Raw genomic sequence first — 24,267 nt, 5'->3', positions numbered from 1 at the left:
GATCTGTATGTGTACTACAAAGGAAGAGAAATGGTGCCACCTTTTAGTTACAAGATGGATAATCAGTTCCAAACTATCCCAGGAAGCAACCATATCACTGATATGGAAGATTTATGAAAATTTATTTGCTGGGGAGAAAAAAACAGGCGGTCATCAAGGATGTCAACACTGTGTATTTGCCAGATTCAGGAGTGAAGAACAAGCCAGGAATTCTTAAGGGGACAAGTAAAATGCACACCTCTTTGCCACTGCCACAGGTGTTCTGCTGAAAATTATGGATAGAACAGATGATAATTTAAAAAAATTAATTTCAGTAGTCAGTAACAATTTCTGTTACTGCTGAGAAAATACAGTGCTGCAGAGAAATTTTTCTTCCATCTGTGTCACAGGTACAAAAGCCCAAATGAGGCAAATCTGACTTGAAACACACCTTAAATGGGGAAACACCAGTCACTGCTGGGAAGAGAAGGGAACATCCTTTTCCAAACCTATTTGTGGAACATAAAGAAACAAAAGCCTACAGATGCTTTCTGGCTTTGAGGTAAAAGTCTTTGACCCTTGCTTTTATCAAATCATCCTGCACACTGAACTTTGCTTTGATGGCTCTTGTATTCTCCCAGAGGAAAAGATTACAGCTGTACACAATAGAGTACTAAAGACAATTTTGGAATAAGAAAATTGGAGATATTAACAAACTTGAAAAAAACCCCAGCAGAACAGTGGACAACATGTGCTTACTGACTATGCTAGTTCTGGCCACTAGTGGTTTAAACAGAGAGGCTTTTGTGTATATTTGATATTATCCTTCAGCAAAGGGTGTCCAACTGGATAGGGCTTTTTGCACCACTTAGGGCCCCTCTTCCAAATGGGCTTTGCAGATCTGACGGGCCAGCGGGTCAGGTACCTGTCAAAACAACACAAACACAAACAGTTTGAGACTGATCACTGAGAAAATGTTCCAGCTGAAGCAGAAGCAAGACACTGTAGCCTTTGCCTCCCCAACATGCATCTTTATAAAAGGAATAACCATGAGCAGAGCTCCCTCAATTCAGAAGGGACCACAGGAAAGGAATTTTTGTTTGTTTTGGAATTTCTAAGCTCATCTCTCCACTGAACCCACTGGCACCTGCTTGCTTCCATTTTCACAAAACAAATCAGGTGTAGTCTCCAGGCTGCTGGCAAGTTGTCCACCTGCAGCTAAACAGGAGTGCCAAATCCCTTCATTGCAACTAAGTCCAAGACTGAATGCGTCCAGCCTCTAGGGGAAGTGTTATTTCAACAGCTGGTCTCAATAAGGTAAACTAATTACAAAGGCTAAATTCTGTGAGAAAGCTTCTAAAAATGAATACATTTACTTTGGGGGGATAATTAGCTATTACTTCTGCATGCAATGGGTTTCTGGCCTAGTCTTGTATTTTTATATCTCCATATTTGCTCTAGTGTTCTCTGTACAATGCTATAAGAGCTTGCTAGTGCACGAAGTCAGCACCCACAGTGTAAGAGGTATTAAAATGGAATTATCATCACAACTACAAATCTCTGTGAAGAGCAGAGTCTGGCAAATATCCTCTGCTTTTTACCATTTGAAGTTTTAAACTTGGCTTTGCAAACAGGCAGGGGATTTCAGATCCAGAATCAGTTACTGGAAATCTTACCCTGTGGCTGGGTGGCCTGGAGTTTTGTTAGGCTTTAAATCTTTTGCTACCAGTAGAGAGGGGAATAGAGGTCCTTAGAGAAAGAGGAGTCTTTTCAGACAATGAAGATCCAAAGTAAAACCTTAGCATAATCTGCACAAACAATGCTCCAACAAATTAGAATTTGGAACAGACTGATAAACTTTGTCCAGCGATGTTTGCACGCCTCTGTTGAGTAATCCCATGGTCTTAATGTAACCTCAATCACTCATCCTCTCCACAAAAAGCTTTGTTACCTTTTATTTGCATCGTGCAAATTTGAGATATTAAGAACTTTGGACAGAGACATTTGTTTGAAGGCATTTGGCACATTCCTGAGAGCTACAAAGAAAGCCTGCTATGCCAGGCAGCCACAGACTGCAGAACAGCAGCCCATTTAGCACTTTTCTTCTTCCTCAGTTCTCCCTAATATCACAAACTGGAAAATTAATCACATGTGGAGCTTTCTGCCTCTGAAATCAAGGCACTTCCAAAATGCTTTGCTTTGAGGACTTTATGACAGTTAAAACACCTAGAAGCACCAGCAGGAGGGGTCTGGGTGACGACACATAGCAAGATCCAGCCACTTGTTTTCCTATGTGTGCATTAAACTTGTCCCTTCTGACCTGTCATGCTATGCTAGTGCATTAGTGGAATCCCTTACATAACAGCATTGGGACAGGAAGTGGGAGAGACTTTCCTGTCTCTAATTTCACATGCAAGGGGAGTTCAGAGAGACCAAACACAGTCCCTAGTTTGGAATGTGGCAAAGGACCATGGCAAGACAGCTTCTTTGGGAAGCTGTAGAGCTATTAGAGCACATGGGCTAGGTCTTCCTTTTCATATTCCCCTTGCTGCAAAGGGGGTGTAGCACAAATTTTGCTATTGCAAGACTACACTTACAGAAAAGGAGGGAAAAAATCCCAAATTGTTTTAATGCATCAGTGTGCCAAGTGCAATTCTGGTCACGTGTCCACATGATTACGGGAAAGTGCTCCTGTGATAATAAATGATCTCACTGGGAGAGTAGTGAATGTGTGAATGTGAGATACACATCAATGCTGCATGCAGGTTTAGACAGACAGTGGCTTTTTAAGAAATCCCTCTGTTTCTGTGTGGGGGCTGGAAGTGCACACCCCAATTCTGCATAGGAAGGAGGATTTAGTAATGGCCTGATTTTAAAGCTTTTGTTATTTCTCTTTTGAGCAGGTCTAATCCAGCCCTCTGGTCCAGGCTTTTGGCTTCCTTTGGGGACTGCAGGCTGGGGCTTTTCATTGTTAGCTGAAACAGACATTTGGACGCTTTCCCTTCCTGGAGCACATTTGCTTTTAGGGTTTTTAATACTTGCTTTGTCCCAAACTCAAACTTGTCCTATTTTGTTTGCTGCCTCTTTTTCTTTTTTTTTTTTTTTTTTTTTTTACCTTGATTCAGCAGTGCAAAAGCCTGATGCCTGGGAGCAGTCAGCCTACAAAGTTCCTTCTCCTCTTTGACTAACTCCGTTTCCTACTATTTCACAGATTTGGGGTTTTTTTTCTGTGAGTAAAAACAATCCACAAAACTCACAGAGGAGAGCTTCAAAGCTCAGCACACACGACTTCCCTGCAAACTGTGCCATCCATGTAAGGTAGGGCACACCCTTTACTCACCAAGTGCCCCTACTTTTCTTTGTATCTAATAAGGTTTGTCTTGGGGAGTTTTTATGATCACCTACAAACACACACTGGCAGAGTGTTTGAATTTTCTCAAGCAGCTGAAGGTGGTCAGGAAAGACTCTTCAGGTGGATGCCAAATGAGGCTGGTCCACAGTGTCCTCACCTGTCACTTCAGCGTGCACAGCTCCCACTCTAGGCAAAGGGGACATAACTGCCAGTCTTGGGAATTGTGACTCACCTCAGGGCTCTGCTTGCCCCCTTGACTAAGGCAGGGTTCTGAGCAAGAACAAGAATTCCTGGACTCCAAGTGCACAAATTTATGCAGAAAAACTGTGATAGGAACTCTGGTGGGATTTCCCTGATGGGAAATGGCAAGATATAATCAGGATGGAAACAACTGTGGTTAATTCACCTGCAGTCTTTGTAATAGCCTAAAATCTCTGTAGCATGTGGAAGTCTGTTTTCATGGATTCTATTCAGTGGACAGGCCTTCCCACTAGGAAGCTGCCACTTCAGACCTAGGAGTAGGCACAAGGCTTTCATGTGCAGGGTAAGGGAAATGGGAAAACCACATACACAGCTCAAGCAAAGGCCGTGTTGGTACAATTCAAGCCTGAACTTCTGAACCCTCACTGAATTTTTTCAATATGGCTTTTGTTTGGATTAAGAGCAGAAGGCAGAGGGCTACAGACTGCAGGAAGCACTCGATCAAAGTGCTGGCGAGACTGCCTCCTCCCTGCCACATCCCTTCCCATGACACCTCTTGGCTTTGCTCACCTGCAGCCCCTCTGGCTCTTTGCTTTTGAGTACACATGCTATGCACAACACAGTTCCCATGCAGATGAGAGGAACCACATGCTGCTGGAGTGAAATGCTGATAGCAGGGAAACCAGATTCTGCTCCCAGGGACAAGAGGTGTCCACAGAGCCTGAGAACTTTGTAATTCATGAGGAATTTGTAGGGAGCCTGCCTCTTGCTTAACACAGAACAACTCCTCCAGTTCAGGTGATGCAGGCGGGATTGACTAAGATACTATTTGTGCCAAGTTATGCTCTTCCAGTAGGAAGCTGGAAATGGAGAGGCAGCTGAGCAGTCAAAATCAAGTACTCCATAATCTAACAGCACCTCTTGCTGACAGACCCCAGAGTCAGGGAACCTGTGATATCCCCTCGTCCTTTTGGATAGGGAACAACTTCACAACACAGTGTTGTGTTTTAACCAATACTCCGGACTTGCCAGAAGAACATGAGTGCTACATTCATATTAAAAGAGCATCTAGATGCTGGCTTGAATTCAGGGACTGTTCTGGATAGACTGTTAGTCCACATTTTCCATGCAAAAACTTCCATGCTGAAAAGAAAACTGCTGAGCTATTCAGGTTTCCATTACTGAAAGGAAGACGTTTGACCTACAGCTGAGCTTGACTGTTTCCCAAATGGTTCTGGTGTGTGGTGGCCTGCACATACATTACTCTGGAGTATGAGAACAGTCTGTCACCCTACACAATACTGGTGAAATCGCTTAGAACTTCCTCAGCCTCACAGGCTAGTGAAAATATTTTGTTGCTGCAGCACTTAACTGGAACATGCCAGGCTGGAGCATGAACAAATGCAGAAATAACAGCAGGAAGTTTTGAAAGGGAGAATACAGGCTGAGGATGAGGGAACAATCCTTGGCTGCATGACAAATTTGCTTGTGAAATGATCCCCTGGAAAGAGCAAAAGCCCCAGACTGGGCCAAACATGAGGAAAATTAACTGTAGGGAGTAATTCTGCATTGACAGGGTAAACTTCATTTGTTTTCAATGTCCAACTTCTGCAGACAAATGATACATAAGAGAAGGTGAGGACATGAGACTCAAGAGTTCATGGATGATGTGAGTTACTCCCACGGCCAATTCTTCAAAAGCAGCATAGCTAGTAAAGTGGTAACATTCATGAGCTATCACTGTCAAAAATGAATCAGGCAGAAAGCAAAAAGGCAAAGAACTGAAGTCCAAGAAATGAGAAATATCATGGCAAGTCTCACCTGGACAGTGTTCCAACTGCAGAGGCTAGAAGAGGGAGATTTGGAATGCTCCCCAGTTGAATTCTGACCACAAGATGCTCTTATATATCTCCTACCACCCTCAGCTTAGCTGACCACAAAGCTTAGCATTTCACTTTCATCTTCTGCCTTCTTCTGCAGTTCCCAATCTCCTCCTTTGTGTTACATTACATCATGGATGAATGTTCCATACTATGCTAGACAGCTATATAACCAAGTACAAGGCAAGATTTGCAGGTCAGATATTCTCAAAGCATTCTGCTCCTCTTGAATTCCAGTAGTGGAAACAGGATAAGGAGATGGAGTGGGTAGAGGAAGGCCAGCTGCCAAATGACCCAGTGCAAAGCAGGGAAATCCTTATCGCTTTGCAGAGAAATCTGGGGCATGTAGAAGGGAATGTCCAAAGTTCGTACAATTGAGATAGTACAACCAGTTCAGAAAACAGAGCAGGAATTCTGCTTTTTGGAAAACATCACTGAATAAGCATCAGAAGAGCACCTTCTTGAGAGGCAGAGGGGTTCTGCATGATAAATCCACACTTCACAACACTAAATCAATGGCATGTCAGCACCCCTGACCCTTGTTAAAACAAGGCAGTTTGCTGATAGCTCCATATGGAGGCATGATACCTTTTAATCCCAGCTAGGTGCTAGCCAGTGCATGCCAGACTCTTTGGATTTGAAGTAGGCTCACTTTAATCAGGGTGACTGTGACATGGGCCACACATTCTGGCCAAGACAGCCACAACTGCAGTAAAAATATAACTGAGGAACAACTTTTATTTTAGTGCTTTCAAAAGTATACATTAATGCAGCTCCTCAATTCTTTATATACTTCCTTAGTACATTTGCCCAGGAGCCATAGAGTTCATCCTGTGTAGCTGGCCTTAGACAATGCACACATTGTCTAAGGGACACATCAGTTTTTCATCAGGCTCATTTGTCCCTCTTTTGGCAACAAATGAAGCTGCTCTCAAAAATAATGACACAGCCTTGGAAGAAGCCTGGCCACAGGGAGCACCAACCAGAACTTTGCCAAACAAGAAAAAAAATCCAAGAGATGGCTCATCCAAATGAAATAATCTGCCAGACTTCAGCCAGGCCAGAGTTGCTGCTCCTAGTCTACATGCAGTAGTTCAATGCTCTGTATCATGGCAGAGGCACCGGGCTCTGAGTCCCAACTGACACTGAAGTGATGAATCTCCTTCAATCTCAGGTGGTGTGAGTGGAATCAGTCCCTAAGGCTATCTTAGGCTTTAGTTCTGTCATTCTAGCCATTGATGGTGTAGTATGTCAAGAGCTCTACGATAAGCAAAACATTCTTCACCTCAGTGTAAGATGGCAGGCAGCTCCCAGACACAAATTCCCACAGAAGTGTGTGAGGTAACATCTGGAGTAGACAGGTCTTCTCAGAAGCCCTTCCTTTACAAAAGTGAAAACTTTCTCCATTCAGAGTAAAGAGACAGACAACAGATTACTTACATTACCTGTGCTTGTCTTGGAAAAGCTTTAACAAACTAATAACAAACATATTATGAGGCATCTCAGTTTCTCCCTGTTGACATTCCCAGGGCCATAGCAGCAGTGCAGAAAGGCACTGCTACCTCTCATCTAAGCAGAGTGGTAAAGATGGCTAGAACAGCCAATACAGTGATCTCAAAAAGAGATGAAGCTCAAAGATTTGGAAAACACATCACTTAACTGTGTAATGCACTGCCTGCTATAATGGGCTCTCTTTAGATCCTCTTGATGTCTTCTTGGCACTTAAAAATCCAGTGGACATAAACACAATGAAGGAACAAGCTAAGCCAGGTGAATAGTCCTGATATTACATGGTTAAAGGATGATGCAGACATGTTCTGATGGCATTGAACAAGGCAGCTTGTTTGACTCCAGAATTCAAGCCCACTTCTGCCCCCTTTCTCCCCTGTCAGTTCACTTGCATTTAGCAGCACCACAGATTGAGTGCTTCCCAAGTTACTGCAGACTCACAGGAAGCTTTGGAAACAAGTACAGAGGCAAAGACAAGGTAAGCTTGGACAAGTCATTTATGTGGGAAACTTCTGATAAGAGCTCTGGCTTCATTCCCAAAATAAGTACCAGCTAAATGACTTCAGCCATTCAGCATGTGGGTGCACTTCAGGCTAGAGGAAGGAAGCAATTTGTAACTCCTGCCTTATGCCATGCCAGCTCCTGCTCTAGAGAGCAACGAGGGAAGTACAGGTGGGGGTTCACATGGTCAAAATCCTTACAGAATGGCCAAGATTTTGCAAGGCTCCAAAACACAGAGCTTTCCCCTTCCAACAGGCTGATAAGACAGTATCATGAGGGACCAGGAGAACAGAACTCCTGAAGTACTCATGCACTTTATCCTTATTCTTGGGACGCATTTGTATAGAGTCAGCCCCACCATCAAAACTTTCAATCCCATTTCTTGATCTTATTCTCTTATCTCCACTCAGACCCCAAGGTCTGCCTACTTCAATGCTACTCCATATTGTCAGCAAACAGCTCTGCTCTCTTTTTCTAAACTGCTTCCACTGGGCCTGCTACATTCCCTCTTTGGGAAGAGAAAAACAAGGGTAGTGTAGGGAGGGGCTAGCAATGCAGTAATCTCTAATTTAATAAATTTAGAGGTGTAGCACACCTACTTGCATGCAGAATGTATCCGGAGGTATTCATTCTTTGTTCTTACTAAAGGTCTATAGAACAATTTGTAAGAGTCAGGGCATCAGATTTGGAGTCCTGGCGTGATTTCAGCAAGATACTGCATTTACCATTTCCAGTCTCAACCTGCTACTCAGGGTTGCAATGTGAATGCTAACAAGATAATATGCTCCACCCCACAGCTGCCAGATAAGACAGAGCTACTAAAGAATACTCAAGACTTGTAAGACACAAGGAAGAAGTTATTACAGTTGAAGTATCTGATGGCTACAGGGCTGCATCAAATGTGGAGTTCTCTAATTTGACCCTCACTGATACACATTATGCAGCCTGCCAGCATTTCCAGGAGCCTCTCTCAAATCTCCACTGTAGAGTCAGACCTGAAATGCAGGAGTCTCCAGCCTTGCAGTCTAAGCTCTCCCAGCGACAGCCCCATGGCCTCTGGTAACCCCACGGTTTGCTAATGCGAGGTTCCTACACAGCTCTGACATCCCCATGGAAACAAAGTGTGAGGTTATAAACAGGGGATTAGCACCTCCAAGCGCCCAGCACGGAGCAGGAGGCGGCTGCAGGCTTTCCCTTTGCCCACCAAAGGCCAGGGGCCATTCAGGCTGGGGAGGGGGAAGAGCGGGCAGAGGGCAAATCGCTGACTGGAGGAAACCAGAATGGGGCAGAAGGGAACACGCCTGTGATGGGCCCCTGCTGGCTGCTCAGCCTGCCCTCCTCACTGCTGCTATCATTGCACCCTCCTGCTGTTGGGGGTTAAACAGGCTAGGAGAGAAGGGACTGCTCAGCCTGCAGAGAAGAAGGTTCAGTGAGGTCTTACCAATGTTCCCAAGTACCTGAAGGGACGGTGTAAAGAGGAGAGGGGAGGGCTCTCCCTCGTCACTGGTGCTCAGTGACAGGACAAGAGGCATTGGGCACAAATTAAAAAAGAAATTCTGTCTGAATGTAAGAAACACTACCTTTATGAGGCTGGTTCTCTGGAACAAGCTGCCCTCAGAAGAATCTGGGGAACGTCTATCCTTGGATGTACTCAAAACCTGGCTGGACATGATTCTGAGTAAGCTGCTCTAGGTGACTTGGCTTAAGCAGGGAGCTTGGACTAGACAATCTTCAGAGGCCTCCCTCTTCCAACCTCAGCTACTCTGCACTGCTGTGACTCTATCTGTGGCATCCTCCTGTGACTGCCTTACTGATTGTTAGTGATGAGGAGGTGAGCACAGCTGAGGAAGGGCAGGCAGACTCTAACATGTGTGGCAGTTTTAATCTTGTGTGAATAAATGGTTTATATGAGATACGACTTGTCCTTAAAAGACTGCCAAGAAAATATTGTGACAGATCTTCTCCAAAATCGTGAGTACACTTGATGAACCCTGCTGCCTGAGGCATTTCTCACCCAGTTGTAAGGAGCTGCTTTTCCCTTTCCAATTTATTCCTGAATAAGAGAAATGTGGAAAGACAAGACTATTCACCTGTTCAGCTTGGGTTTCTTGGGAACATGCCCTTCAGGAAGTGGAGGCCTATGGTTTGGCAACAAACCTGAAACAGAAAAAGATGTGAGAATATTTTGCAGTGTCTCTTTGCTTCTACTGCATTCAGAAGTCACATTACACCTCATAAGCCAGGCAACAGCACAACAAAAGCTTAAATACATTAGAAAGGGTAGTTTATCTTCAGTCACTGCTGACCCTGCACCCCAGCCAGAGAAGCCGAGAAGTTGTGCTGGGTATAGGGAGGAAATATACACTAAAGACACTGTCACTTGGGCTTATCACAGAGGCTTTTACAGAGGACACGGGCCACTGGTGTCCCGTCAGATTCCATCTCCAGGATGGAAAATCTGACTATTAAAATTCTCAGTCCATTTAACTTGGATACAACTCAGGTACCAGGCACAAAGATCAGCACAATACTCTTGACTGTGTCAACCTGGGAAAAGTAAAAAAGTCATCACATGGCAGATGGCAGAGTTGCACGTTACTAATGGGGTAGGTCAAGCTTAGGTAAATCAAGTAATTTCAGAAGCAGGTGTTTAATCATTAGTTACTGGAGACTGAGTCATTTCCTAGATCTTTCTGCAACATTTGTCTCATCTACAGGGATAAATGTCTTCTGTCAAGGCAAGAGTCAGGACACAGAGAAAGCAGAACAAGTAGTCTCTGTTCCATCACCCTGTCCCAGCACTTGGACCATAACAAGTTTGCTGGGTGACTGGACAGTGACATCTCACTGAGCTATACCAACTGGGCAGGAGACCCCTCTCAAAGGGTTCAGTAGGTACCCTACAGTCAGAGGTTGTGTACCTGCACGGTGAGCCATCTGCACACACACAGCAACCTTCTTGTGCTCCTCCAAGCAGAGGCCTGTGATCCTTCGTGGCAGCATCCCTCCATCTGAACGGATAAACTGACTCAGCAGCAAGACATCCTGAGGGAGAGAGAAGGGCAAAACCATCAGTTCTCCAGCTACCTTCACTGCTGTGACTGCAGGTGTTGTGCTGAGCCTTGTGTTGTGTACAGAACTCAAAACAATGTAAAACAAACAATGATTCCTCCCTACGCATTTTGTCTGCAGCTTGGCAACAAGTGGCTTTTGCTTGCTGTCACTGCCTGCCAGTTTAGCTTAGTAAGGTCACTCAGATGGTTTGAGTCTTCCCCTGACTTCACTAGTGTAAACACATGATGTCAGCTGCAATCCCTGCTCCTTCACTGTTTCTCTACTTGCTCCAAGATTCTTGCTAAGATAATGTGTCCTAGGTACTAAGAGTTGCACAAGACCTACAGATGCATATTGTTTACACAACTTGAAATGCCATCACAGCTGCTGTCCTAAAGTTCACAGATATGTTAGATCACCTCTGACTCCCTCCTTGTTCCCTCAGAGCAGGATTGTTCTCTGCTATCTCCTCTTCAAACTTTTATCTAGTTTCCCATAGTGGAGCTTCCCTCAGGTCTCTCCAGAGGGGTGGAGATCAGGGAAACAGTCCAAGATGTTGTATGAGGAAGCTTTCTGTAAGAAAAGAATATGTGCTGATGAGAAAGGACTAATAGGATAAATTGCTGCAGTCAGTCCTTCAACTGTGCGTGCATTAGGTGGGGCTGTGACAGTCATGGTGCACGAAAGGAGCACTCGAAGCATGCTGAGGGCTCGTCTGTGATTCAAGAACAATTTAGACTACACTGCTGTTGACCTTTACAATTAAAAACCCTAGAAATGTAAAGCAGCCCTTTTAATAAAAACAATTTAAAGGGATCTCTAGGATCAGATAGTATCACAGGGCTGGAATGACGAATTTTTAAACACAGCAGCAACAGCTATTGCACAAGTGTCCCATTAACTGTACACAGTACAACAGCCCAGGATTCAGATCCATGCTCTCCATTTCCACACCAGAGCTAGATACCCCTCAAGAGGGTATTCAAAGATACCCCTCAGGTCAATATAAGTAGGCATTCTTGACATCCTGACATCAGCATAAGTTGGCACAAATGGACTCCAGAGACTTCCCACTTGTTATTTCCCCTTCAACAGACTTGTTGAGAGTTTACTTCTCCACGGCTGTTGTAAGTATGTTCCTAGTGGAGGCAGCAGGACCATGCAGAGGCTGCCAGCAGGCTGAGGGGAGCAGCCAGCAAACGAGCATCCTGACAGAGTGAGTTCAAACGGGGCATGGCAGAACTTTGCACTCCTCAGCCAGGGCAACAGGCAAGAACAAAGAGTACTTGTTGCTTTTCATGTTGGGTGATCCTGACTGCCAGTTCACAGATTCACAGACCTGCTCCTAACCCCCCACCCTTGCTGTTCTACAAAGAGCTCCCTGGAGCATTCTTACCTTCATATACTGGCCTTGCAAAAGCAAACAATCACGAGTGAATGTAAAGTGAGTATTCAGAAATCTAGGTAACCAGGAATTATTCACCCAGCCCACTGCACAAGACCAGCTCAGCTGTCAAGGGGGCTGCTGGAATTTAGGACGCCCTTCTGGTAATGATGGATTCTGACAGATGCTGTCATAGAATCATAGAATGGTTTGGGTTGCAAGAGACCTTAACAATCATTGAGTTAATCCCCTCCCTTGCCCTGACGGGCACTCTTTGTTTGATGCAGCTCAGGACAGAAGTGTGTTTCTAGCCTGTGAGTGCACATTGCTGGGTCATGTTCAGCCTCTCCTCCATCAGCACCGTCAAGTCCTTCCCAGGGCTGCTCTCCATCTGTTCATTCCCTGCCTGTCTTCATAGTGAGGGCTGCACTGACCCAGGTGCAGCATTTTGCACATGCTCTTGTTAAACCGCATGAAATTCCCACAGGCCCACTTGAACTTGTCCAGGTTCCTCTAGATGGCATCCCATCCCTCAGTTGTGACATCTGCAAACCTCACAAAGGTGCACTCAATCCCTTTGTCTATGTCATTAATGAAGGTACTAAATAGAACTGGTCCCAGTAAGGACCCCTGAGTCACACCACTTGTCACTGATGTCTATCAGACCTGAGCAGTTGACCACTACTCTCTGGATGTGACTATCCAACCAATGCCTTATGCATCTAACAGTTCAGCCATTGAGTCTATCTCCCCTCCATTTAGAAAGAAAAATATTGGGGACCACATCAAAGTATTTACAGAAGTCCAGATAAATGATATCTAAAGCCTTTCCCTTGCCCACTGATAGAGTCACTCCATTGCTGAAGGCCACTGGGTTGGTCAGGCAGGACCTGCCCTTGGTGAAGCCTTGTTGGATGTATCAAATCTTCTCCCTGTCATCCATGTGCCTTAGCACAGCTTCTAGGGGGATGTTCTGTGATCTTCCTAGGCACAGAGATGAGGCTGATAGATCCGTAGTTCTCAGGCTCCTCCTTCCTACTGTTTTTAAAAATGCATTCAAGTCACCTGGGATAAAATGCTGATTACAAGTGTTATAGACAAAATGTTGAGGGTTTTTATTTGTCTGGGGGTTCTGTGGTTTGTTTTTGTCCTTCCCACCCCCAATCAATACCATCCTCACTAATATCATGACATGGAGCTTCCCTCTTCCCATGGTTCCTGCTTTCTGCATCCACTTGTCTACAGTGAACACATTCAGACTGATTCTCAGATCCAGCTCCTTTGAAAACATGCCATGTCATGTGGGACCACTGACATTTAGACACTGAATTTAATACCTCACTGACACAAAATTACTGACCAGGCACCCTGCAGAACTATGCTACATCCAAAGGAGAAAAGCCAGCTGAGCAACTAGGAGTGGGCTCCTGGGAGGCCATCCATGGTTAAAGGGAAGCAGAGTATCCCTCAGCCCAGCTAAACATGGCCCTGCCAGGGAGAACAGTAACCAGGGCACCAGATGGTGCCAGCTGCACTAGTAGAAACTGGATGGAGGCCAACCAAAATGTCCAAGAACATTGACTTTTGACCACTCCTGAAATACACTGGATTGGATTCAGGAAACCAGAGCACGACTCTATCCCCCTTTTTCCTCTTTTTTAGCTGTCTGGATCTTCAAATCACCAACAGCTCAATCCGCCATTTAGCACATAACACTTCCCTAAGTGAAAAAGGACTGTTCAGCTCTAAGTACCTAGAAAGAGAAAAACTTGCAAGACCATGCTACTAGCCTGCTGCAGTACTCTGTGGAGAAGAGGAGGAAGAAAGCTGATGGCAAATTTGAGGCAGTTTCAGTCTTTGCAGCCATGAAAGCCTAAGTAGGCCACACACTCTTTTGAAGGGTGTGTGTGTGGTCCAAGTGATTTCTCATATTACCACCACACCTCATGGAGTCACAGGCTTGTTATCAAGTGTTTCCATGCAAAGAGGGTGGTGGGAAGCAAATGGAGATATTTTTTTTCTCCCTATGGGGAAAAAAAAAATCAAGAGAATCTGTTCTCTGTTATCATCTCTGACCAACAGTGTCACCAACTGACCAACACCCTGGTGTGGCAGTCATTTCTCGACTGAAATCACCAGTCATGTCCCAGCTGCTACAGCTCCAAATCACAGTCACGCTGCTTGGCTCAAAATGCTGCACTCTTGACCAAAGGTTTGTCCTTTTCTGAAGATTCCCCACAGTTAACAGGCCAGGTGCCTCTCCCAGAATATTCACACAGATGTATCTTACCACTGGGACAAAGCAGACAGGTACAGCCAACTTCATGGGGCAGCTGTGGAGGGAAGTGAACAAGTACATGGAGCGGTCAAATTAAAAAATATGTCTGGCAAGTTCTCATGGTGCCGTCATGTTCCATGAAATTCATATTTTGTGCTAGTGGACAGCCAAGCCTGTAACCACTGATTTGCTTTAATCACTGGACAGCTCCCATGAGGCTGGATCCAGATTCCCACCCCTGTAATCTGCAGCATTTGATGAAAACAACTTGGACTGAATTAATCTAGGGCTAATAGGCAAAGCCTGCAGTTCGATTTCCCCTAAATGTTGCCAAAGCAAGATGACATATTTACTGCCTACTCAAACTAATGATGTTTGAAGTGGATAAGGGGGGAAAATGAAAAACAAGTTTAGCCTCCACTTCTAAAAGGGCTGGACAAACTTGCTAGATGGAGCACTATACACCACATATTCTTGTGAATAGATGGTAACCAAAATGCAGAGGCACCTGCATTTTAATGTCTGCAGACACTTGGAAAAGCAGGATCCTTGACTGACACGTGATTCATTAAAACTTTTATTTACTGCAAGAACAGTTCTATCTGTGCAGCCAAATTACTACTGAGCTGTATCAGACAAGTCTGTCAGTCATTATTTCCAGTTATACAAGAATCTAGTTTTTCCTCTCTCCCTTACTCCTGGGAGCTGTACACCATTCTCCACACATTTTGTAAAATTGCAGGTTTCAATCCAGTTGCATTTGTACAATGACCAAAATAATTTTTTTATCTCTGATGGATATGAAAAAAACATCAACTGAGATCTCAGTTTCACTGGACAGACGGACACATGCAGACCACAAACTGTGGGAATTTATATATTAAGCTCTGTTATCCTGAGCCACACCAGAGGATCAGGATTGAACTAGGAAAGACAACTGCAGCCCTCTACACCCCAGCTGAGGCAGGTTGGAATCATGACCTGCTAGGGCTCACAATGCCTGTTCAATTGATTAATGACTCTGGAGACACTGGTGCCCCAGTTCTCTGACAGCCAGAGTAACTCATTATGCCACTACTTTAGACTGTGCTAGCTGCACAGGACAAAAGGAAAGTCCTGTGAGGTCATATTACTCAACTCCCTCAGGGGCTAATTCAACACTTCCCTTTTCATAGTGCCTCATTCAGTCCAATTACAAGCGTCCCAAGCAAAAAAGCTCACACTTTCCTTTCTGTGCAACAGACTGATCTCAGCTTATCAATCTCAAAGGAACCACCATCTATTCCAATCTCTCACCAAGCTCATCTTATAGGTTATGCTGTATGAATTAGGTTATATCTTTAACAAAAATAGCTGCTCTCAATTTACAGATATTTAGGACAATTAACCATCATTGAGAAAAATGTCCCACTGTTTAATTGCCCACAGAGTTAAATGCCTGCACTTCACTAAAGCATCTCAAGATTCTGCTGCTCACCACAGCTGCAGCAGAGAATAAAATAGCAGAGAGTACTTTAGTGCAGAAAAGGGAGATTTTAACATTTGAAAATCCTGAAAATATGCAACTTGTACAAAGCATTCAAAAACATAAGGGACAAGTGAGAAGTGGTCTACCCCAGAACTCAAATTTCTCCTAGTTCTAATCAGCCCCACAGAGGGATGCTTCTAAATATCAGGTAAGAAATGTCTACAATTTCAAAATACCACTTCACAGTGCTCTCTTTAGCTCTTTGTCCAGAAAGAACACTGGATATATACACACTAGATGCACATGCATTCAAAATCTATATGACAGCTGAGACGAATCTACATTCATAGATCGCCTCCCAGCACCACAATTTCTTAGATAAGAAATTATCTTAGTAATGATGCTCAAGATTGGCTGCAGAATCTCTCTTGACATTTTGTTTTCTCTTGCCTCCTTAATACACAGTAGAAATCAGGATCTAAGAATCAAAGTCAAGTGTGGAAGAAAACTCATAATTTAGTTCACCCTACAAACACATGTAAAACTCGTGTTTCACACTGTCTGTTGTGACCAATTTCTAATCCTGGAACTCAGACTCTACAGAATCACATTGTCTAAAACATCTTTGGTTCTTGATGGCATTATCTCTCCAGATACTCACTGGAGTCTTCTACCACACATGGCAGCAGGAACTGAATCTATGTAAGTCTACATATGTGTTTCCAAGATGTAATCCGCTGCCATAACTTATTTCATCCCTGAGCATCAGTTTATAGTTTCTCAATGGTTGTAAATGTGTGACTCACGGAAAGCTTTCTGTAAATCTCTAGAATTACTGAGTTTAATGATGCTGTTTATGTCTTGCATTTATAAGTCACATAAAATGATATGAACCTTAAAAAAGTATTTTCCAGAGTAAGTAACAAGTTGGTTTTGATCACTACACAATTCAGTAACCATGAAAAAGAATTGCAAGGAATCTCCGCATTCGAACACGGGCCACGCAAAACAGACATGATCCGGTTTTGTAGTACTTTACAAAATGGTATTTGTCATTTCACCTCATTTATTATGATCTGCAAATTCACTGTATATCCAGGTTTCCCATGTTGTTGAGAAACCAAGCCAGGAAACACTAAATACTCCCCTGCCCCCAACTTATTTCACTGTTTAATATTGTACCCAGCCTGAGTAAGAATCACCGACAACATCAGATTCTAAATGTCTCCATTTCTGCAACACAGGCTTGGAAAGATACTAAACGTATTTCATTTACACCTCACATCTGTTGTTTCACCTGACTGGAGTAATTGCAAAATTGCAATTTTGTCTGGTACTATTGCTGTATTCATATTCTTCGTAATTCATGAGTCTTAAATAGTCCTATCCAACAGGTTATTTGCTTTTACTCCTAGTTGACACCTTTTATTTAGAATTTGCAATGTTTTATTTACCAATCAGCAATCATCAGCATCATTCTCCCTCCACTCTTATCTGCTTAGGATGTCACTTGCAGTTTTCAAACCATTTGGTGATTCCCCAGAATTATTTTTTATGCTTTAAAAAAATCCTGTGAGTGAAGTAATGTATTTGTTAGCTAATTCCTTCAAGACCGTGAAGCAACATGCAATTCAGGCCTGCTGGTCTGTACCTAATTCAAAGCTTAAGTTATTTCTATATTTGTTTTTCCCTGTTGTTTTACATTTGCAAATTTCCATCAATATACAGATAGTAAAACATAATTTTTCCTTTGCATGTGTGCACTAGGACTACACACAAGCAGCACAGTCATTTTGCAACCAAAGTGGCTTTCAGTCCCCTTCTCCTCTCAATAATGGACTTTCTCACAAACATTTCTTTTTCTCCAATTTATTTGTATCCCCCTCTCTAATCCTATTGACATTAGCTTATTCTGAGTTTTCTGTTGCCTTATGTTAGTAACAGCATGTTCCTGTCTGGTTTTCCTCTTTTCTAATTCCAGTGTTGGGTTTTGAGCATGCAAGGAGGTAATTTAGTCCTTTTGTAAACTTGTGTCTGAGTGACCTCTTGTAAAGTTACATTCTGCATCTGCTATATCATGCTTCTTATTCTGAAGCATTCATGACTGTTGTGCTTTTGGTTTATAGCACTACAGGATTTCCTTCCCATATTCTAGGTTTAGTGTTAGTTATCCCCTCCTTAGTTAATAAACTTCTCATTAGCATTTCCTGCAAAATGCTTGAATAAAACCTGGGTTTTTTTCTTGCAATGTAAGTAAAAATGTATGCTCCTTCACACTCAAAAAGAGTTTTAGAAGCTGTATGAAACAGTTACTAACTTAGTGAACAATGACAAATGAGAAATCGTAGTGCTTGAAGTCATATAAATGACCTGGTCAAATCTTCTGGCCTCTCTGGAGCTTGGCCTGTATCCACTGACTAAATGCTACATTCCAGTTTGATTCTCTGGAAAGTGCAATGGTGAAAGACAGCTGGGCACAGAAGAGCTATGGCATGTCAGATCAGATGGCCATGTGAGTAATTCCAAATCTCCTATTTGATACAAGCTCATCCTTTTCCCCAGGAACACCATCAGCCAAGGCATGCAATTACTGTGTGGGAGGCTCTTGGGGCAGCCAAGAGAAGCAGAGCTGGAGTCAAGTATCTTTACTACACCCAGGAAAACTCGAGAGGGGCAGGTGTGTAGATCTGAGAGCAATACTTGTCCAGCAATGAGGGTTGGAGGAATTCCTCCATTAAACTTACCACATAATCGTACTTATGCTTCAGGTTCCAGCGACAGATGGGACACTGGCCAGAGGGGTTTGGAGGAGGTGGTGCTTCAGCATCCTCTATAATTCTCCCTTCAATCTAGGAAACAATTCAAAGCATGCAATGATCAGGCACAGCTTACAGCTCTACCTGCACCTGTGACTCAAGGAATACTGTTCATTGAGTCCACAGTACACTGACCAGTCCTGTGAGGATGTAAGGGGAACAGCACCTGCATCATTTAACTCACTTTTATAGAGATACAAGTCCTTTGGAATGCTTATGCCACAGACTATGGGGAGAAGGACAAATTCAAAGGGCATAAAAAACCCTTCGGCAAATTCTTGTGTATGTTTTTCTAAATGTAAACTAGTTCACCTCAGTGTGAGGTCTCATATTCACCTGAATTCCACTTATTGCAGTACTCTTGAACCACCATGCCTTGAAACTGTAGAGGCCCTTTAGCCAAAAGCTTTAAAAGAACTTTTCTTCTGGGAATATGAGAATGTCACAGAATAGCAGATGCATATTATAGCTGAAAACATATAGGAGCTTGCTGAACTATAAATCACCAGCAGGGAAAACTCTGAGCAAAATTTAAATTTAAGAAAGGATAGTTAGGAAATGTCTGTGGCGCTTGTAGATTTATTTTATAATACCAATATTTTATCCCGTTTAATTCTCTGAACAATTCTTTTACAAGATTATAAAATTATATTTTGTACATCACTATAAAGTGCTGGCATCTAATACTGAAATTTTCTCACAAGTAACATGCAAAGAGATGTACAAGGTGTGTAAAGGAAGAACTTGACAAATTTGTTTCCTATTTATAGATGTGCTACAAATGCAAAATCTATCTGCATGTGTACTTGTCTTTTTTTTTTCTTTTTTGAGGACTTACAGATGGAAACAAGAGCTATCTCAAATTGCACCCAAATGAAGAGAAAATATGGATGGATTCCAGACTGATGCTATTACACAGCAAATATATCCAGATCTCCAGGAAGAGTTATTTTCATAAAGGGCTCTGCTAATGTAATGCTTACTTTTTCCTACTTCAAGCCTCAGTTAATGTTTTGGACTTTTGAGAATATAATTTACATCCCCTTTGAAACTGATTGAGTGCAAAATACAGCAATCCACTGAGTGTGTTTTGTTGGTGTGCATACTCCCCTGTTGTTTTGGTTAAAACAACCTCAGGTCACACTTGCAAGCTCTTCTCTTCAGGTTTCTGGGCAAAGATTAGTAATTTTGCACTTGAAGGCAAGAAATAGATGCCTTCCATCGTACCTACTGCTACCCCTTAAACTTATTTTTTGTCGACAGTCTTAGGACATCTTGCTAACTGCCATATATTTTAGATATGTAGTATCAAATAGAGCAAGTTTTCTGCTCCATGCAGGTTTCAGACATGACAATGTCTACTAGCACAAATACAATAAAACTTTCAACAAAATATATTTTGGACGAAAATATTTAAGAGTTTCAAAGGCATGAACAAGCAGGTTTAGGGGAGTCCATCCCCCTCCTATTATTTATATATATACAGATTAACATTTAAGTGCACTCTCTTCTAGCTATTTCCAGATTCCTTCTTCACTCTCATCTTATATATATTTATATATGCGCATGTATATATGTATATAAAATATAAAATAAAAAACCTGTGTTATCTCTCTCCAGCCAAGGCATATAGTGCTACTGCCATATGCAAAGTGACCAGAATAATGCAATCTCCTTTCCCCTTCAGTAATTTCTGTACTTCTAAAAAATGACAGTTCTCCTGATAAAAGTATAACACATTAGATGGTGCTAACTACGCAAAGTTCTAATTCTACTACTGCTTTAATCTTTTCCTTCCTTCCTTAAACTGTAGCTAAGAAGATGCTCTTGTTTATCAGTTACTTCAGAACTTCTGTTTCATTTTCAGGAGCAGTTTTCCTTCCGTATTTAAGGTCTTCCTTTGAAAACACCCCTTTCACACTATTTTTTTTTTACCAAGTGTGTTATGAGATGTATCACCTGAAGCCAGTATGGCACACGCTGAGGTTAACAAACACAACACAGATCAAAGGCATGAGATGCGTGTGGCATGTAGGGGTACAGACACATCCTGCAATGCCTCATCCCACTGCCAGCACAGGATGAAGTGACAAAGCCAATGGCAATCTTCCCTAGTGCCTGTCCACACTCAAGACGATGCCAAATGGCACCAGTTTAGGAACAGAACCGTCTGAAGAATGGCCTCCAGTGTTTTAGACCCTGAATGCCTCTGGTCAGGGATTCCGACTTTACCCGGGCCGCAGCGAGGGGTTTGACGCTCATGAGGGCTCTGACTGGAGGTACCTGTCACCAGCAACAGGTGACAATCCTGTCCTTCAGCAGCCAAACCCTCCACTGCTAACTTGCACTCGCAGCAAATTCCTACCCTGGCTCTGCATTCACACCCTGAGAGCTCTTTCAAGCAGAAAAACGTCCCCGTTTCTCCTTTACTTGCTGGGTAGGGCACGGACACACACATGGCTGAAGGAGGGAGAAGCCACGGCAGAGGCAGCTATCAAGGAAAAGGGGTGCAGGGACTTACTGTTGTCGTGTTGCCTTCAGTCACCTCCACGACTGCAAAAGAAAAAAGAGACGGGAAGCCACAATGAGACCCATGCAGCCTGAACGAAGTAGCATTTGGGAGGGGGCGGGAGGAGAGGGCAAATTACAGTGACCGCAACCATCTCTCAAGGACAGCGGCGAGGCAACGGGGCGCGGGGCCGTGCAGAGTCGCCTGCGGACTCACCCTGGCGGAGGGCGCGGGCCGGCGGCGCGGCCCAGCCGCTCCCCAGGAGCCCGGAGAAGATCCGCCGCAGCCCCCCGCGCAGCAGGCTGGGCGCCGCCATCTTGCCGAGGCCGGCGCTGCCGTCACGCCGCTTCCGCCGGCGGGGGGGGCGGCGCTGCCGCTGCCGCCATTTCGGGGCACGTCCCGCCCGCCCCGGCGCCCGAGGGGCAGAGCCGTGGGGACAGGAGGGGAGGAGTGTGTTCTCCTGACCAGCGTCTTCTCCGCGGGGTGGTCCTTCTCACTGCTTTCTTTTGTTTCTTTTAAGTGTATTGTGGTTGGTGCTGGGCTTGGGTTTTCCTGGGGTTTTTTTCAGTTAGTTGGTTGGTTGGTTGGTTGGGGGCTTGGATTTTCTGGCGGTTGTATCAGCTCGGGATCACAGCACTACAGATTCAGCTAGGTTGGAAAAGACCTCTGAGGTCATCGAGTCCAACCCATGACTGAGCACCACCATGGGAACTAGACAATGGCACTGAGTGCCACATCCAGTCTTTCTTTGAGCACCTCCAGGGATGGTGACTCCACCACCTCCCTGGGTAGCGCATTCCAATGTCGAATCACCCTTTCTGTAGAGGAATCCCTCCAGCTGTCCAACCTGAACCTCCCCTGGGCAGCCTCAGGTTGTGTCCTCTTGTCCTGGCACTGGTGGCCGGGGGGAAGAGGCCGATCCACACTTGGCTGTGACCTTCTGGGAGTTACAGGGAGCGATAAAGTCATCCCTAAGCCTCCACTTCTCCAGCCTAGACACCCTCAGCTCCCTCAGCCATTCCTTACAGGACTTGTGCTCCAGACCCTTCACCAGCTCCACTGCCCTTCTCTGGACCCTTTCCAGCACCTCAATGTCCTTCTTGCAGGGAGGGCCCAGAACTGGACACAGCACTCGAGGTGTGGCCTCACCAGTACGGGGGGACAATCCCTGCCCTGGTCCTGCTGGCCACACCATTGCTGATACAGACCAGGATGCCACCAGCCTCCTTGGTCCCCTGGGCACAGCTGGCTCATGTTTAGGAGGATGGAGGTAAATCCAGTGGTAGTGATGCCTTTGTGTTGTGGAAGCCTGAGCTACACTCCTGCCACAGCTCCTGAATCTCCTAGCTCTCCAGTGAGGGAAGGCTGAGAGGTGGTTTTACTTCAACTATATGGCTGCTCTGTTTGGATGGGCTCTGGAGTGCCTCCTGCATCAAGGAGGGTTTCAAGCCAGCTGTGGGATTTGGGGAGGGGGTTTGTTTCGAATTACCATTATCACATCTGTATGTTCCAGGGATCCTGAGGTTCTTGCCTCTTCCTGCAGTGGTTTGTGCATTTCAGCAGGTGACAATTTGAAGCAGCGTGTTGCCCGGCTGTAAGTCTTGTAAACAGTCAGTCTAGTTTAAACACTTTTCCATTTTTGTTTGAATATCACTTGTCTTTGACAGTTTGAAGGCTGCTGAGAGATCACTTTATCCATCATCTTTCTTAGCATACTTCATCGCTTGACTTCTCACACCTGCCTTTGGTGCAAAGTAGCCTAGAGGTGCTGCTTAGACCCACATAGTCCACTGGCATTTCAGATACCAACAAACAATTTGTCTTAGATGGTAATGCTGCATCTTCGTGAAGAGCGTACTTGAGTTGAACTGTACTTGAGAGCAAAGGTCATTCATGGAGTTTCTCCAAGTGCTTGTTTGTTTTCTGTCATTTCAACTCTTTAAAAAAATCCAGAAAGTGAAAACTAACAGAGTAAATTAAAATCACTTGTGACTCATGCACGCTGATGGACATTCATGCCATTCTGTTTCATAAGGGGTCAACAGTGTTTATCCAAGATGTTCTGTATGTTCTGAGTTTGTATCTAAAATGTGGTGCAAAATGTAAACTGCAACATACACGTAAAATTTCTTGTAAAATATAATTTAATCTTTCTGGGGTAGGAGGTCCTTCCATCTCCTTCCTCTTGTGTGTTGCACTTGTTTCTTGTTATAGTCTACTTTGCAAATCTCTTTCAATTACAGGTCTAAGCTCTCAACTCTGGGACTTTCCAAAGAAGTGGGAATGAAGGCAGGGATTCTGTCCAGATTCTTGTGCTTTATGCCAAGCAGTGAAAGCAGGGCCATCCCATTTATTCAGAGAACAAATTAAGAATGCTTGCCGGAAGAGAACTCTTCCTCTCTCACTGCTTTATGCTATATAATGATTTCTAGAATCAGGGTGATTTTCAACTTGTCCAAAAGCTTAAATATAAGAGCCAAACAAAATATTTACTGCCATCCAGTCTGGGAATTATTTTCCTTATGAGGAGAAGGAACATCGCTGGGCACAGTGGTGTAGTGAAGTCACAATTTTATGGGTTGGTTGTTGTTTTCTTTTCTTTATTAAGTGAGTTTTATCCTAGGGGAAGAAACACCCTAACAGAAGAGTTTATTCAATGGCTTAAAATAAATGCAGTTTTTTCTGCTGGCTTTGCTGCCTCTTGTGAGTGGGAAAACTTAATTTATGGGATGGAAATCAACAGTTGATAAGCACAGTGCTGTCTCACCATGGTAAAGTTATGTAGACAGAGGATTAGTGGCTGTTCAAAAATTTCTCCATGTCATGGGCCTTTTGAAGCAGATACTTAAGCAGTCGTGTGGCTTTTGGTCAGACAGAAGGAGACCAGCGACATGGTGGTAGTTCAAATGCAGTAAGTACTCCACTTGCTTGCCTCACCTTCAAACAAATGCTGTCTCTAAAGGAGTTTAGGCGACAAATAATTTAATGCAAAGAAGGAAGATTGTTGCATTCTTAAAAACCTGCATGCTTGGATTGAGCTATTTGTCTCTTCTCCTGAGAATTTTTTTTTTGTCTCGTGCATATTTCTACAACTTTTAGCAGTGCAGACCATCGAGTCCCAAGGAGAAAAACAAAGCATGTGCCAATTTGAGTTGAAGCCCATAATCTCTTTCCAAATTTGGAAATTTGACATATTTCTGATTTCTTGCAGATAATTTTTGAATGTGTTTATTTCATCAAGCCCTTGTGTTCAGGGAAGAAGAAATATAGCCCTGAATACGATGTCCCCGTACATGAGAGAAAATAAAGTGATTTTCTTGCTGTAAGCTGGTTCAG

At 43.9% G+C, this 24,267-nt stretch overlaps 1 protein-coding gene across 1 annotated transcript; it reads right to left on the bottom strand.

Annotated features, from left to right (window-relative positions):
• Positions 1-155: 155 nt before the first annotated feature.
• Positions 156-21,252, bottom strand: MRPS18A (mitochondrial ribosomal protein S18A). Its single transcript, XM_058020849.1, has 6 exons — positions 21,148-21,252; positions 20,944-20,975; positions 18,351-18,455; positions 10,344-10,467; positions 9,513-9,579; positions 156-904 (listed from the first exon to the last, which is right to left on the bottom strand). The coding sequence occupies exons 1-6, from the start codon at positions 21,245-21,247 to the stop codon at positions 760-762; spliced, it is 573 nt and encodes a 190-aa protein (XP_057876832.1). The 5' UTR covers positions 21,248-21,252; the 3' UTR covers positions 156-759.
• Between the last annotated feature and the right edge of the window lie 3,015 nt (positions 21,253-24,267).

The sequence above is a fragment of the Melospiza georgiana genome, chromosome 3 (genome assembly GCF_028018845.1).
Source record: "Melospiza georgiana isolate bMelGeo1 chromosome 3, bMelGeo1.pri, whole genome shotgun sequence".
In the NCBI taxonomy this organism is placed as follows: domain Eukaryota; kingdom Metazoa; phylum Chordata; class Aves; order Passeriformes; family Passerellidae; genus Melospiza; species Melospiza georgiana.
The sequence above is the reverse complement of the archived record's forward strand: the minus strand, read 5'-3'. Positions and strand labels throughout refer to the sequence as shown.

What these genes read in the sequence shown, in the direction of transcription:
- MRPS18A (XM_058020849.1), bottom strand. Translation starts at nt 21,247, where the DNA reads ATGGCGGCGCCCAGCCTGCTGCGCGGGGGGCTGCGGCGGATCTTCTCC. An exon ending in GGCCCGCGCCCTCCGCCAGG is followed by an intron (nt 20,976 to 21,147) that starts GTGAGTCCGCAG and finishes TTTCTTTTGCAG; the next exon opens with TCGTGGAGGTGACTGAAGGC. An exon ending in AAGAAACCCAAGCTGAACAG is followed by an intron (nt 905 to 9,512) that starts GTGAATAGTCTT and finishes TTGTTTTGACAG; the next exon opens with GTACCTGACCCGCTGGCCCG.